General features: G+C 49.6%; 1 protein-coding gene and 1 long non-coding RNA gene across 4 annotated transcripts in view; one reads left to right on the top strand and one right to left on the bottom strand.

Annotated features, from left to right (window-relative positions):
• The window catches only part of LOC139276394 (arginyl-tRNA--protein transferase 1-like), a 79726-nt gene that overhangs the window by 41597 nt on the left and 24102 nt on the right, over positions 1–14027 (top strand). The window contains exons 4-6 of the mRNA XM_070894327.1: positions 3221–3324; positions 8061–8228; positions 12052–12377. Coding sequence (XP_070750428.1) covers positions 3221–3324; positions 8061–8228; positions 12052–12377 — 598 coding nt within the window. The remainder of the gene's footprint in view (positions 1–3220; positions 3325–8060; positions 8229–12051; positions 12378–14027) is intronic.
• Positions 1–14027, bottom strand: part of LOC139276395 (uncharacterized) — a 62527-nt gene that overhangs the window by 22487 nt on the left and 26013 nt on the right. For 2 of the 3 annotated variants that reach the window (XR_011595925.1, XR_011595927.1), the window contains one exon: positions 6113–6179. This is a non-coding gene — a long non-coding RNA (uncharacterized lncRNA). Of the gene's footprint in view, positions 1–6112; positions 6180–10934; positions 11209–14027 lie in introns of those variants that run through there. The other variant, XR_011595926.1, reaches the window with a different exon arrangement.

Here is a 14027-nt window from a genome sequence, read left to right on the forward strand (position 1 = left end):
CCGCCTCACCCCAACTCACCCACCCCACCCCAACTCACCCACCCCACCCCACCAACTCACCCCAACTCACCCCACCCCACCACCCTGCCTCACCCCACCCCACCTCACACCCAGCCCACCATCTCACCCCAACTCAGCCACCCCACCACCTCACCCCAACTCACCCACCCCACCACCCCACCCCACCCCACCACCCCACCTCACCCCACAACCGCGCCTCACCCCAACTCACCCCCACTCACCAACCCCATCCCAACTCACCCACCCCCCCCACCACCCCACCTCACCCCAGCTCACCCACCCCACCACTTCACCCCACCCTACCACCCCGCCTCACCCCCACTCACCCCCACTCACTCCACCTCACCCCACCCCACCCTACTCCACCTCACCCCGCCCCAACTCACCCACCCCACCACCTCACCCCAACTCACCCACCTCACCACCTCACCCTAACTCACCCAGCCCACCATCTCACCCCATCTCACCCCATCTCACCCCATCTCACCCACCCCACCAACTCACCCCAACTCACCCCACCCCACACCACCACCCCGCCTCACCCCAACTCACCCCAACTCACCCCAACTCACCCCAACTCACCCCAACTGACCCCAACTCACCCCAACTGACCCCAACTCACCCCAACTCAACCCCATTCAGCCTAACTCACTCCACCTCACCCCACCCCACCTCACCCCGCCCCAACTCACCCACCCCACCACCTCACCCCAACTCACCCACGTCACCACCTCACCCCAACTCACCCACGTCACCACCTCACCCTAACAAACCCAGCCCACCATCTCACCCCAACTCACCCCAACTCACCCCAACACCCCTACTCACCCCACTCCACCACCCCCACTCAACCCAACTCACCCCACCCCACCACCCCGCCTCACACCACTCCACCTCACCCCCACCCCAACTCACCCACCCCACCAACTCACCCCAACTCACCCAACCCCACCACCCCACCACCCCACCCTGCCTCACCCCAGCCCACCCCACCTCACCCCACCACCCCGCCTCACCTCAACTCACACCAACTCACCCCAACTCACCCACTCCACCACACCCCAACTCACCCACCCCATCCCAACTCACCCACCCCACCCCACCACTACGCCTCACCCAGCCCACCACCTCACCCCAACTCACCCACCCAACCACCCCGGCTCAACCCAACTCACCCCAACTCACCCACCCAACCACCCCACCTCACCCCAACTCACCCCAACTCACCCACCCCACCCCAACTCACCCACCCCACCCCACCAACTCACCTCAACTCACCCCACCCCACCACCCCGCCTCACCCCACCCCACCTCACACCCACCCACCATCTCACCCCAACTCAGCCACCCCACCACCTCACCCCAACTCACCCACCCCACCCCACCACCCCGCCTCACCCCACATCACCACCCCACCCCACCATCCCACAACCCCACCTCACCCCACAACCCCGCCTCACCCCAACTCACCCCAACTCACCAACCCCATCCCAACTCACCCACCCCCCCCACCACCCCGCCTCACCCCAGCTCACCCACCCCACCACCTCACCCCACCTTACCACCCCGCCTCACCCCGACTCACCCCCACTCATCCCCACTCACCCCAACTCACTCCACCTCACCCTACTCCACCTCACCCCGCCCCAACTCACCCACCCCACCACCTCACCCCAACTCACCCACCTCACCACCTCACCCTAACTCACCCAGCCCACCATCTCACCCCATCTCACCCCATCTCACCCCAACTCACCCCAACTCACCCACCCCACCAACTCACCCCAACTCACCCCACCCCACACCACCACCCCGCCTCATCCCAACTCATCCCAACTCACCCCAACTGACCCCAACTCACCCCAACTCACCCCAACTCAACCCCACTCAACCCCACTCAACCCCACTCACCCCCATTCAGCCCAACTCACTCCACCTCACCCCACCTCACCCCACCCCACCTCACCCCGCCCCAACTCACCCACCCCACCACCTCACCCCAACTCACCCACGTCACCACCTCACCCTAACAAACCCAGCCCACCAACTCACCCCAACTCACCCCAACTCACCCCCATTCAGCCCAACTCACTCCACCTCACCCCACCTCACCCCACCCCACCTCACCACCCCGCATCACCCCAACTCACCCACCTCACCCCACCCTACCACCCCGCCTCATCCCAACTCATCCCAACTCACCCCAACTCACCCCAACTCACCCCAACTCACCCCAACTCACCCCAACTCACCCCAACTCACCACCACGCACCACCACTCACTCCATCTCACCCCGCCCCAACTCACCCACCCCACCACCTCACCCTAACTCACCCACCTCACCACCTCACCCTAACTCACCCAGCCCACCATCTCACCCCAACTCACCCCAACTCACCTACCCAACCACCCCACCTCACCCCACCACCTCGCCTCACCCCAACTCACCTCAACTCACCCACCCACCCACCCACCTCACCCCACCACCCCGCCTCACCCCAACTCACCCACCCCACCACCCCAACTCACCCCACCTCACCCCACCTCACCCCACCTCACCCCACCTCACCACTCCGCCTCACCTCACCCCACCCCACCCCAACACCTCGCCTCACCCCAACTCACCCCAACTCACCCACCCCACCACCCCAACTCACCCCCACTCACCCCCATTCACCCCACTTCACCCCACCTCACCTCACCGGAAAGATCGAAAAGGCTGGGGCTCTTTTCCCCAGAAAAGAGGAGACTAAAAGTGCCCTGATGGAGGCCTTTAACATTATGAAGGGGTTCAATAGGGTATACGTAGAGAAGCTGTTGCCACTTGTGGGGCAGTCCAAAACTAGAGGCCATAATATAAGATAGTCACTAATAAGGAATTCAGGCGAAACTTCTTTACTCAGAGAGTAGTGAGAATGTGGGACTCGCTACCACAAGGTGTGGTTGAGGCGAATAGCACAGATGCATTTAAGAGAAGCTGGATAAGTACATGAGTGAGAAAAGAATAGAAGGATATGCTGATAGGGTGAGATGAAGTAAGGTGGGAAGAGGCTCGTGTGGAGCATAAACACTGCGATGGTCCAGTTGGGCTGAATCGCCTGTTTCTGTGCTGTTACTGTATGTAATTCAACGTTTATCCAGGAACCCCAAGTCCCAGTTCCTCACACTCTGAGCCTTTTCCCCTTTGTTGCTGTTTCAGGTGCCATGTCCTGGACTTTCGGATATCCAGGTCACAGCGGCGAGTGCTGAAGAAAATGCGCAAGCATTTAACACGAGCTGATGTTGTTGTGAGGGAAACTGCCGGTAAGTATAAGAGTGGTGATTGTACCTTCCTGTGTCGCCGAGACACAATGCAGCATCTCTGGGAAAAAGTGGTGAGCTTGAGGAAGCGTTGAGTGGAATGTAAAGGATCCCTGATCAAACTTTCAACCAATTTAACCCCCCTCGTTAATTCTATAACCGGGGCAAGTGCTTTGTTATTTCCTCATAAAACAGCGTCTTCCAAGATCTTTTATGACATATTGTGGTGTCCTTGCAGGAAAACGTACTGTATCAGCCTCAGCTCAGTGATAGCGCTCTCAATTCTGAAGCAGGAGACCATAGGCTCAAGTCCCGCTCCAGAGATTTGAGCAGAGAATCGAGTCAGACACTTTAGTGCAGTGCATTGTCAGACGGATGAGATGTAAAACTGAAGCCACTTCGCCTGTTGAAGTAAAGATATAATGTCCTTTGGCGCTATTCAAAGCAGAGCAGGAAGTTTTCTTGCTGCCCTGGTCAACATTTGAAGCTCAACCAACAACAGTAATTAACAGACGAACGGGCCATTTCTCATTTGCTCTCAGTGGAACCTCTGCTGTGTACAAATTGGCTGCCGCAGCTATTTATAGTTGCAAGTTTGTTCTTTGATGCTCAGTAAGTGTAGAAAAGAAAGGAAGACTTGTATTTATATAGCACCATCCACTCAGGATGCTCCAGAGCGCTTTATAGCTAATGAAGTAATTTTGAAGTGTAGTCACTGTGGTAATGTAAGAAACGTGGCAACCAATTTGCACACAGCAAGCTCCCACAAACAGCACTATGATAATGACCAGATTATTATTTTTTTTAGTGATGTTGATTGAGAGATAAATATAAAAAGAAAGACTTGTATTTATATAGTACCTTTCATGACACCGGACGTCTCAAAGCGCTTTACAGCAAATGAAGTATTTTTGGGGTGTAGTCACTGTTGTAATGTAGGAAAGGCGGCAGCCAATTTGCACATAGCAAGCTCCCACAAACAGCAATGTGATAATGACCAGATAATCTGTTTATTTGTTATGTTGACTAAGGGATAAATATTGGCCAGGACACCGGGGATAACTCCACTGCTCTTCTTCAAAAATAGTGCCGCGGGATCTTTTACATCCACCTGAGAGGACAGACGGTGCCTCGGTTTAACATCTCATCTGAAAGACGGCACCTCTAACAGTGCAGCGCTCCCTCAGCACTGCACTGGAGTGTCAGCCTGGATCTTTTTTGTGCTCAAGTCCCTGGAGTGGGACGTGAACCCACAAACCTTCCAACTCAAAGGCGAGTGTGTTACCCACTGAGCCACAGCTGGCACTGTAAACATGGGCCAGGACATCGGGGAGAACTCAACTGTTCTTCTCCAAGTAGTGTCATGGGATCTTTTACGCCCCCCCTGAGAGGGAAAATGGGGCCTCGGTTGAACATCTCATCCAAAAGACAGCATCTCTGAAAGTGCAGCATTCCCTCAGCATTGCACTGGAATGCCAGCCTAGAATCCACAATCTTCTGACCCGGAGGCGAGAGTGCACGGCTGACACCTAATTCGCCTGGTAACTAGAGATACACAGGATGTTATTTGATCCAGTCATGATGATAAAGAACAGAACACCTTCCTCCTTCCCGCACACACACACACAAGGTAATTTTGACTTTGTACGACAGTGTGAAACAAATGATAACGAATCGGCTGCTCTTTTACATCTCTCGATTTTTGATATTAAACCGAGTTGCTGATTCGCTCTCACCAGTCTTACACTATCGCCCAACGTTAAAGTGACCTCCGCTGTCTTCAGGAGAATTGGATCACATCTTATAGGTGATGGAGGTAACGAGACTTGCAGCTAAAATGATTTTGTGGATATGGGTGTCAATGGTTTGAAGGGTTTACATGTTGATTTATTCCACACAACAGTTGATGGTTCAGGGAATCAGTGAGGTGAATTTGACTGAACTGTGGTTGGGTTGAACAGCGAGAGCCAGTTCTAAAATGAAACAGTGACCAGATTTGTTTTGTTAAGTTTCCCCATTTTTCTCCCCTGGTCTGGAGGGGTTGGCTCGTGCTGTGGTATGCGCACTTCCATTCTTTACCCAAGGCCATTCTTCATGTAAAAATCCAACTACCACCCCCCCCCCCCTATCTGCCATCTCAACATGAACCAGTGTTGCAACATGGGACCTTTGCCCTCTGACCGGCTCAGTATTTTCCCCTATATGCCTTCAGCTGCCTGGGTCGTAAGCTCTGGAACTCCCTCCCTAAACCTCTTCGCCTCTCTACCAGTCTTTCCTCCTTTAAGACGCTCCTTAAAACTTACCTCTTTGACCAAGCTTTTGGTCACCTGCCCGAATTTCATATTTGGCTCAGTGTCAACATTTTCTTTGTTTTATAACACTCCTGTGAAGCACCTTGGGACATGTTACTACGTTAAAGGTGCTATATAAATACAATTTGATATTGTTGTGGAGCATTTACCCACCGATCCATCAGAGACCCACTTCAATCAACTGTAAGCGAGAACAGTTTTTAAAAATTGTTTCTGTCTTTCTATTGACTTTTTTTTAATCACAAAGTTTTGATGCATTTTATTAGAAAACACTTTAATGATCTGAAGTTCAAAATTATTGGACAAACATTTATGACATTCCTCCATTTCAAAAGGATTACAGTTTGTTAAAATAGGGACTAGATGAAATAGCTTCTAAACATCTTAAAGTCAAAGGAAATAAAAATGGGAAGATATGTCATCTGAGCTGCCCACTCGCTATCATCCGTTTTACACTGCCGCACAAAGTCAACACTTACCCCAGTAGTTTTTCATCGCAAATATCACTGGTCATGTTCTAATCATTTAGATCCAGGAAAGTAGAAACTAAATGACACGGAAGCAATTGAAACAAAAAAAAAATCACCAATCGTTTATAATAGTGCCGCTCCATTGACTTGAGGCCCGAAATTGATGCACCACCCACACTGCCACCCACTGCCGCCCACTGCCACCCACTGCCACCCACTGCTGCTCACTGCCACCCACTGCTGCTCACTGCCACCCACTGCCGCCCACTGCCACCCACTGCCGCCCACTACCGCCCACTGCCACCCACATTCCTCTTCGGGTTCCGCCCAGTGCCAGTTTTGATCTGGGCTGGAGCGGGCGGGAGGGGAGAGCCGTCGGGAACCGCCCACTGACGTCAGCGGCGTCAGTGGGCTCCCGCCCGCCGTGATGCCAGATTGGTGCGGGCGGGAGTTGGCACCAGAACAGGGGTGGACCGCTGCGAGGAGGCTGGTCTGTCCCCGACGGTAGGTATGGAGAGCTGAGAAAAGGGTGAGTAAACATTTTTAAATTTTTTTCATGCTTTTTCTTTTCAGGTCTTCCACCCTCCGTGGGTCCAACTCCATCCTCGGCGGCACTGGGGCGACAAGCACCTCTGCCGCCGAGATTGGGAGCTCCTGTCGGCTGCCACCCAGATTGCCACTGTAAGACCCTCATTTTCCACCCGCCGCCCTTTGAAGGACCTTTTTGATGAAAATCCTGCTCAAGTTACTGTCAGGTATCTTGACGGCCATCAGCGGTCCTTTGGGCGGCACTGGGGCAAGCGGGGGCCTTCACCAAATTCAGGCCCAGAGATTTTAAAATCTGATTAAGGGCTAGACTTTCCACTGGTCGCTGTCACCCCAAAATGGGCGATATTTCCGGCTTTAGTGCTTTTTTTATTTTTCAGGTTCGCTGGAATATCACCCATTTTAAAAAACGCTAGCTTCGCCTTTTTAATTTGGGCGATAGCCTTAGCGATGTGAAATGTGCCTTTGCGATATATTCAGTCATGCAAGGCTGGCATCCATGGCAATGTCCGTTCTGCATATGCGCGTTTTTTTTCAGACAAATAACTTTTCCCATGGGGGGTTGATAGAGAGAACAGGGGACCTAGTCACCATCAATAACATTATCGAACCTTTCTTTTATTTTAGCCCCTGTTGCTTTATAAAATAAAATCTACCAGCCAACTGAGGTGAACTCCATTTCCTTCCTCATGGGATGACATACCCTAATTCTGCTTCTATTTGTACGGGGGACCAGAGGGGGAAAAATTCACGATTAATATTAACCCTGACATCACAACACTTGTATGTAATTTTCCTCATTTTATTCTCCCATCTCTATTCTGCAGCAAGTGATTAGTGATTAATACTGGTTGTGAAATTACAGGCCCCATTACTATAAATCATTTTAAATGTCCTCAACAATTACAAAAGTGATTAGATGATTGGCAAGAGTCAAAAAGGCCCTTAAAATCACTCACAAATTGATTCTCCTGACAACCTTTTCCTACAGATCCTCCCCGTAGTGCCGAGTTATTGCAGATTTCCTTCAACGTATTTTTGGGTCAGCGATCATTTGGGTGAATTGTGGGCGAAATGCCAAAAGTAGTGCTCGGCGATAATCTGGGCCATAATCGGGCACAAATTTCCATTATAAGCACTATTCTCGGCCTTTCACGACGATTCCGGGCGATGCAGCTCATTCAGCAGTGCCGAAAGTTGGGCCGGCGATAAATGGGCTATAATCGGCGCTAGTTTCCACTTTTCAGCAAATATGGGTGTTAGCCTGCATCTCAGCTCTTATATCGCCGTTAAATGGGCGATAGTGTGCTGAAAGTCTAGCCCTATGTATTTGCTATGAATGTGATTTTTGTGCCTTTGTTAATTTCTTTCCCATTATCACTGTAATCTGAGGTGCCATTTCTTTGTGAAGAGGTTAGCCCAGAGGAGGACACCAGGTGCCATAAAGGGGAACATGTCCCTGGAGCTGGACAGGAAAAGCTGACTGCTCGGCAAACACCATGGAGGTCTGAGGAAGACTGGTCCGAGGCAAACCATGCATCAGACCAGCGCAGTGTGGGCAACAGCCAGACATGGGCCGGTGAGCGTCTTTGAGTCATTTGGAAACATGAGACACTTCAGGGAAATGGGACATTTATTGCCGTTTAAGTTTGCTGAACACACTAAGTTAGGTGGCACAGTAAATAGTGCAGGTGGGAGTAAAAAGTTGCAAAGGTCACAAGTTGATAGATTAAGTGAGTGGGCAAAACGGTGGCAGATGCAGTTCAATGTGGGGAAGTGTGAGGTCATTCCCTTTGGACCCAAGAACAATGGATCAGAGTATTTTCTGAATGGAGAGAAGTGGATGCTCAGAGATTTAGGGGTCCAAGTGCAGAAATCACTAAAAGTAAGTGGACAGGTACAAAGATAACTAAAATGCTAATGGGATGTTAGGCTTTATTTTAAGCAGGCTGGAATACAAAGGGGTGGCAGCTATGTTACAGCTGTACAGAACTCTGGTTAGACTTCATCTAGAGCACTGCATTCAGCTCTGGGCACCACATCTCAGGAAGGATATATTGGTCTTGGAGGGGGAGCAACGCAGATTCACCAGAATGATACCGGGGTTAAATTATGAGGACAGGTTACACAGACAAAGCTTGTATTCCCTTGAATAGAAGATTACGGGGTGATCTAATTGTTTACGGTGATTAAATGAATTGATAGGGTTTCTAGAGAGAAACTATTTCCTCTGTTGAGGGCATCTAGAACAAGGGGTCACAGTCTAAGGATAAGGGGTAATCCATTTAGGACCGAGATGAGGAGTACCTTCTTCACTTAGAGAATTGTGAACCTGTGGAACTCTCTACCACAGATAGTTGTTGAGGCCAGTTCAAAAGGGAGTTAGATGTGGCCCTTACAGCTAACGGGATTAAGGGGTATGGAGAGAAAGCAGGAATGGGGTACTGAAGCTGCATGATCAGCCATGATCATATTGAATGGTGGTGCAGGCTCGAAGGGCAAAATGGCCTACTCCTGCACCTATTTTCTATGTTTCTATGTTTCTATGTTAAACTTAGAGCCAGGCCATTCAGGGCTAAAGTCAGGAAGCACTTCTTCACACAAATGGTGATGGAAATCTGGAACTCTCCCCATAAACGCTGGGGGTCAATTGAAAATGTCAAAACTGAGACTGGTCGCGTTTTATTAGGAAAGAGTATTAAGGGTTACAGAACCAAGGCGGGTAGATGGGAGTTAGAATTCAGATCAACCATGGTCTAATTGAATGTAGGAACAGGCTCGAGGGGCTGAATGCCCTCCTCCTGCTCCTGTGTTTGTACTTCAAGGGGAGGAGGAGGAGGAGAATTTGACGATACAATTTAATGTTTGTGTTGGGGATTTTAAAGCTTTGAGCATTATTGTTCTTTTCATCAAGGAGTGTAAAGCTCTTCAGTGGCTGAGTGGGCATGTGGTGTGGAACTGAACCATGCAGACCAAGTCCAGCCCAGACTCAACCCTCTGGCTCTCCGGAGTGAGTTGCTCTCCATCAGAGTAGCTGGTCTCGGTGGCCCTGGGTCAGGGAAGAGATCATCATCCATGGTTCCTGCTCCGCTGTTCAGTGACGCAGGATGAAAAGTATGGGTCAGTGGGCTTGGCGGTGGTGCCTCCCACAGTCAAAGAGCCGAATCGGACATGAGGCGCGGTTGTCTTGGGTGAAGTACTGGAGGAATCGCCAGCAACTGTGAAGCTGGTCCCCAGCACAAGTCAATACATTCCGGAGACGACAGGAGGAAAATATGAGGTCGTTGGATAGGAAAAAAAGGGTTTTGTAAAGGTTGGAGTGCATTATATTAAAGGAGCATTGGGAGGCTTCAGGCAGGCTCATTCATGGAAGATCTAGACCGGAAACGCATCATATGACCCCTGGAAAAAGGACTCCCCTGCAACAGAGGTCGTGTCTAATGCATTGTGACCTTCTCTGATCAGTTTTGTTTAAGGCCGTATATATTAATTGTACGCAGTACCAAATGTAATTGGCACATCACTGACATTGGCACTGCAGAGGTGGGAGGGTGAAGTCTGCATGTTGGCTTAATTGGCATCCAGACTACACAGTGTGGTACTGTGCCATACAGACCCAGAACGTCAAGGGTTTGATCCTCAGTCTGTGCCGAGTTAGCCGATCTCAGCCAAGGCAGCAATTGGCCTCGGTGCCACTAGTCATTGACGGGAACTTCAGCCAGGGCTGCTACCTCTGATCACTATTTAGTGACCCGCACTGGAGGGTGTTGATTTGGTGAGGAGCGGATTGGATTTGGCTATGATGTCACACGGAGCTGAATAGCCTTCTAACTCACTGGTTTGGCTCAAATGTAAAGAATAACCTCTCAGGTGAGGTGTTGGAGTGTTACTGGTGCCCAAGGAACTGTCGCTCAGCAGCAGTCACTGCGTGCAAAGGAGGAGGGGAATAATTGGGGCTAGAAAATGCAGTTTCGGGTCATAGGGGTTTTTTTGCTGGAAATAAACTGCGATAACTCTGCTATGATTTCGAGCCCGATCATTCGGGAAAAAAATAAGGAAAAAATGCGGCTGGCGGGAAAAATCGACGTTGCCCGAGGATTCGCGGCGCAAACCGCGAATGTTCTGCAACTTTTCTCCGTGGCCGATACCGCTGTGTGTTGGGCCTATGGAGGGGGGGGAAACACAAAATGTTTTATTCCAAAAAATAAAAAAAATCACAAAATATTCACGACCTTTTTCTAGCGAATAACTGCAAAAGAATTTAAAAATAAAAACTTTAACTTACCTTCTTTGCAGAGTTTCATAATTACTGCCGTTCCAAGGGCTGCATCAACAGGTTTTTTCCCGCCGTTTTTTTCCCCATCTACGGGTTACCGTTGAGTCGAATATCGGGCGAAAGCACTTTTTCCAGTCTTGCATGTCGGCGGTCCGCTCCCCAGCGGTATTTCAAAACCGCCGGCGCAAGACTTCAGGGAATTTCCCGACACACTGTTTTCCACCAAAAACGGCAAAATACCGCCGAAAAACGCGGCGCAAGGTTGGGAAATTTCCAGCCTTTTAAAGCTACAAAAAAGACAGAAAAGTGTCTGGTGGCCATGCTAAAGTGTTGCTATAGTCTAAAAAATCTAAACTGACACTCCAGTGCAGTGCTGAGGGAGTGCTGCACTGTCGGAGGTGCCGTCTTTCAGATGAGACGTTAAACCGAGGCCCCATCTGCTCTCTCAAGTGGACGTAAAAAATCCCATGGCACTATTTTGAAGAAGAGGAGGGAGTTATCCCCAGTGTCCTGGCCAATATTTATCCCTCAATCAACATAAGAATGAGAGGTGATCTTATCGAAACGATTAAGATTATGAAGGGGCTTGACAAGGGGGATGCTCGGAGGATGTTTCCACTGATAGAGGAGACAAGAATTAGGGGGCATAATCTTAGAATAAGGGGACGCCCATTTAAAACTGAGATGAGGAGGAATTTCTTCTCTCAGAGGGTTGTAAATCTGTGGAATTCGCTGCCTCAGAGAGCTGTGGACGCTGGGTCATTGAATAAATTTAAGACAGATATAGACAGTTTCTTAACTGATAAGGGAATAAGGGGTTATGGGGAGCGGGCAGGGAAGTGGGGCTGAGTCCATGATCAGATCAGCCATGATCTTATTGAATGGCGGAGCAGGCTCAAGGGGCCGTATAGCCTATTCCTGTTCCTATTTCTTATGTTCTTATAACAAAAACAGGTTATCTGGTCATTATCACATTGCTGTTTGTTGTGTGCAAATTGGCTACATTACAACAGTGACTACACTCCAAAAGTACTTCATTGGCTGTAAAGCGCTTTGAGACGTCAATTCTTTAATAATGTGGCTAGTGGCTGTGCTAACGTGTCCTGAAAAACCTCTTTTCCCCCAGTTGACGATGCGGACTCCCACATCCACGCCTGCCGCAAAACTAAAGAGAGTCGGAGGGAGCTGCTGCAGAGCCCGGAGAGGGGGCAGCAGGCGGAGCTGGAAAGCGCGGAGTCTGAACTGGTGGGACTGACAGAGCACAAAGCCCCAGGTCAGGAACCAGCTCCTTTGCCAGGTCCTCAGCCATCCTTGTCACAAACCTCCATGAGCACTGTGCACCCATCTCCCATCCCATCTCCACTCCATTCCAAGTCTGAGCTCGCCTGCACTAGATCATTAGAGGAGCTCATAGCGGAGAACATGCCAGTCGCCTCATTGCACCAGCTGGAGGTAAGAATCTTTACATCAGATGCCATTCATCAGGGGAACAACCTGTTTGTTTATTGTAAATGACGAGTATCCTCGGGGACCGCTTCTAACTCCGTGTTATTTGGATCTCAGCATGTCAGGGGAGTGGTTCAGCTTGACTGAGGCGAACACGCCTCGACTATTTGTAATAGCGTAAAACGGGAGATAGCAAATCAGCAGCATGGTTTATATCTCTCCCCACTTTCATTTTGTTTTGAAGAGAAAACGGGGAACTACAGACCAATTAGCCTGACATCAGTCATAGGGGAAATGCTAGAATCTATTATTAAGGACGTGGTAACAGGGCACTTGGATAGAATTGTAGGATAATAGAATTGGGTAGAGTCAACACAGAATTATGAAAGGGAAATCATGTTTGACAAATCTGTTAGAGTTTTTTGAGGTTGTAACTAGCAGAATAGGTAAGGAGGAACCAGTGGATGTGGTGTATTTGGATTTTCAGAAGGCATTCGATAAGGTGACACACAAGAGGTTATTACACAAAATCAGTGCTCATGGAATTGGGGGTAATATACTAGCATGGATTGAGGATTGGTTAATGGACAGAAAACAGAGAGTAGGAATAAATGGGTCATTTTCGGGTTGGCAGGTTGTAACTAGTGGGGTGCCACAAGGATCAGTGCTTGGGCCCCACTAGTCACAATCTATTATCAATGATTTGGATGAGGGGACCAAATGTAATACATCCAAGTTTGCTGATGATACAAAACTAGGTGGGAATTTAAGTTGTGAGGAGGATGCAAAGAGGCTTCAAGGGGATATAGACAGGCTAAGTGAATGGGCAAGAACATGGCAAATGGAATATAATGTGGAGAAATGTTGGTAGGAAAAATAGAAAAGCAGGGAATTTTTGAAATGGTGAGAGATTGGGAAATGTTGGAGTGCAGAGGGACCTGGGTGTTCTTGTACACACATCACTGAAAGTTCACATATAGCAAGCAATTAAGAAAGCAAATGGTATGTTGACCTTTATTGCAAGAGGATTTGAGTCCAAGAGTAAAGCCATCTTGCTGCAATTATACAGGGCCCTGGTGAGACCACACCCTGGAATATTGTGTACAGTTTTGGTCTGCTTACCTAAGGAAGGATATATTTGCCATAGAGGGTGTGCAACAAAGGTTCACTAGACTGGGGGGATTGTCCTATGAGTAGACTAGACTAGACCTATATTCTCTAGAGTTTAGAAGAATGAAAGGTGATCTAATTGAAACATACAAAATTCTTACAGGACTTGACAGGGTAGATGCAGGGAGGATGATTTCCTTGACTGGGGAATCTAGAACCAGGGGTCACAGTCTCGGAATAAGGGGTCGGCCATTTAGGACTGAGATGAGGAGAAACTCCTTCACTCAGAGGGTGGTGAATCTTTGGAATTCTCTACCCCAGTGGGCTGTGGAGGCTCAGTCTTTGAGTATATTCAAGACAGAGATCGATAGATTTTTGAATATTAAGGGAATCAAGGGATATGGGATTTGAGGTAGACGATCAGCCATGATCTCATTGAATAGTGGAGCAGGCTCAAGGGGCCGAATGGCCAACTCCTGCTCCTAATTTTTATGTTCTTATGTAAGTCAACGTCAATAAAAATGGGGAGAGAATTAGAATGGGCCG

Source organism: Pristiophorus japonicus, chromosome 11, assembly GCF_044704955.1.
Source record: "Pristiophorus japonicus isolate sPriJap1 chromosome 11, sPriJap1.hap1, whole genome shotgun sequence".
Taxonomy (NCBI): domain Eukaryota; kingdom Metazoa; phylum Chordata; class Chondrichthyes; family Pristiophoridae; genus Pristiophorus; species Pristiophorus japonicus.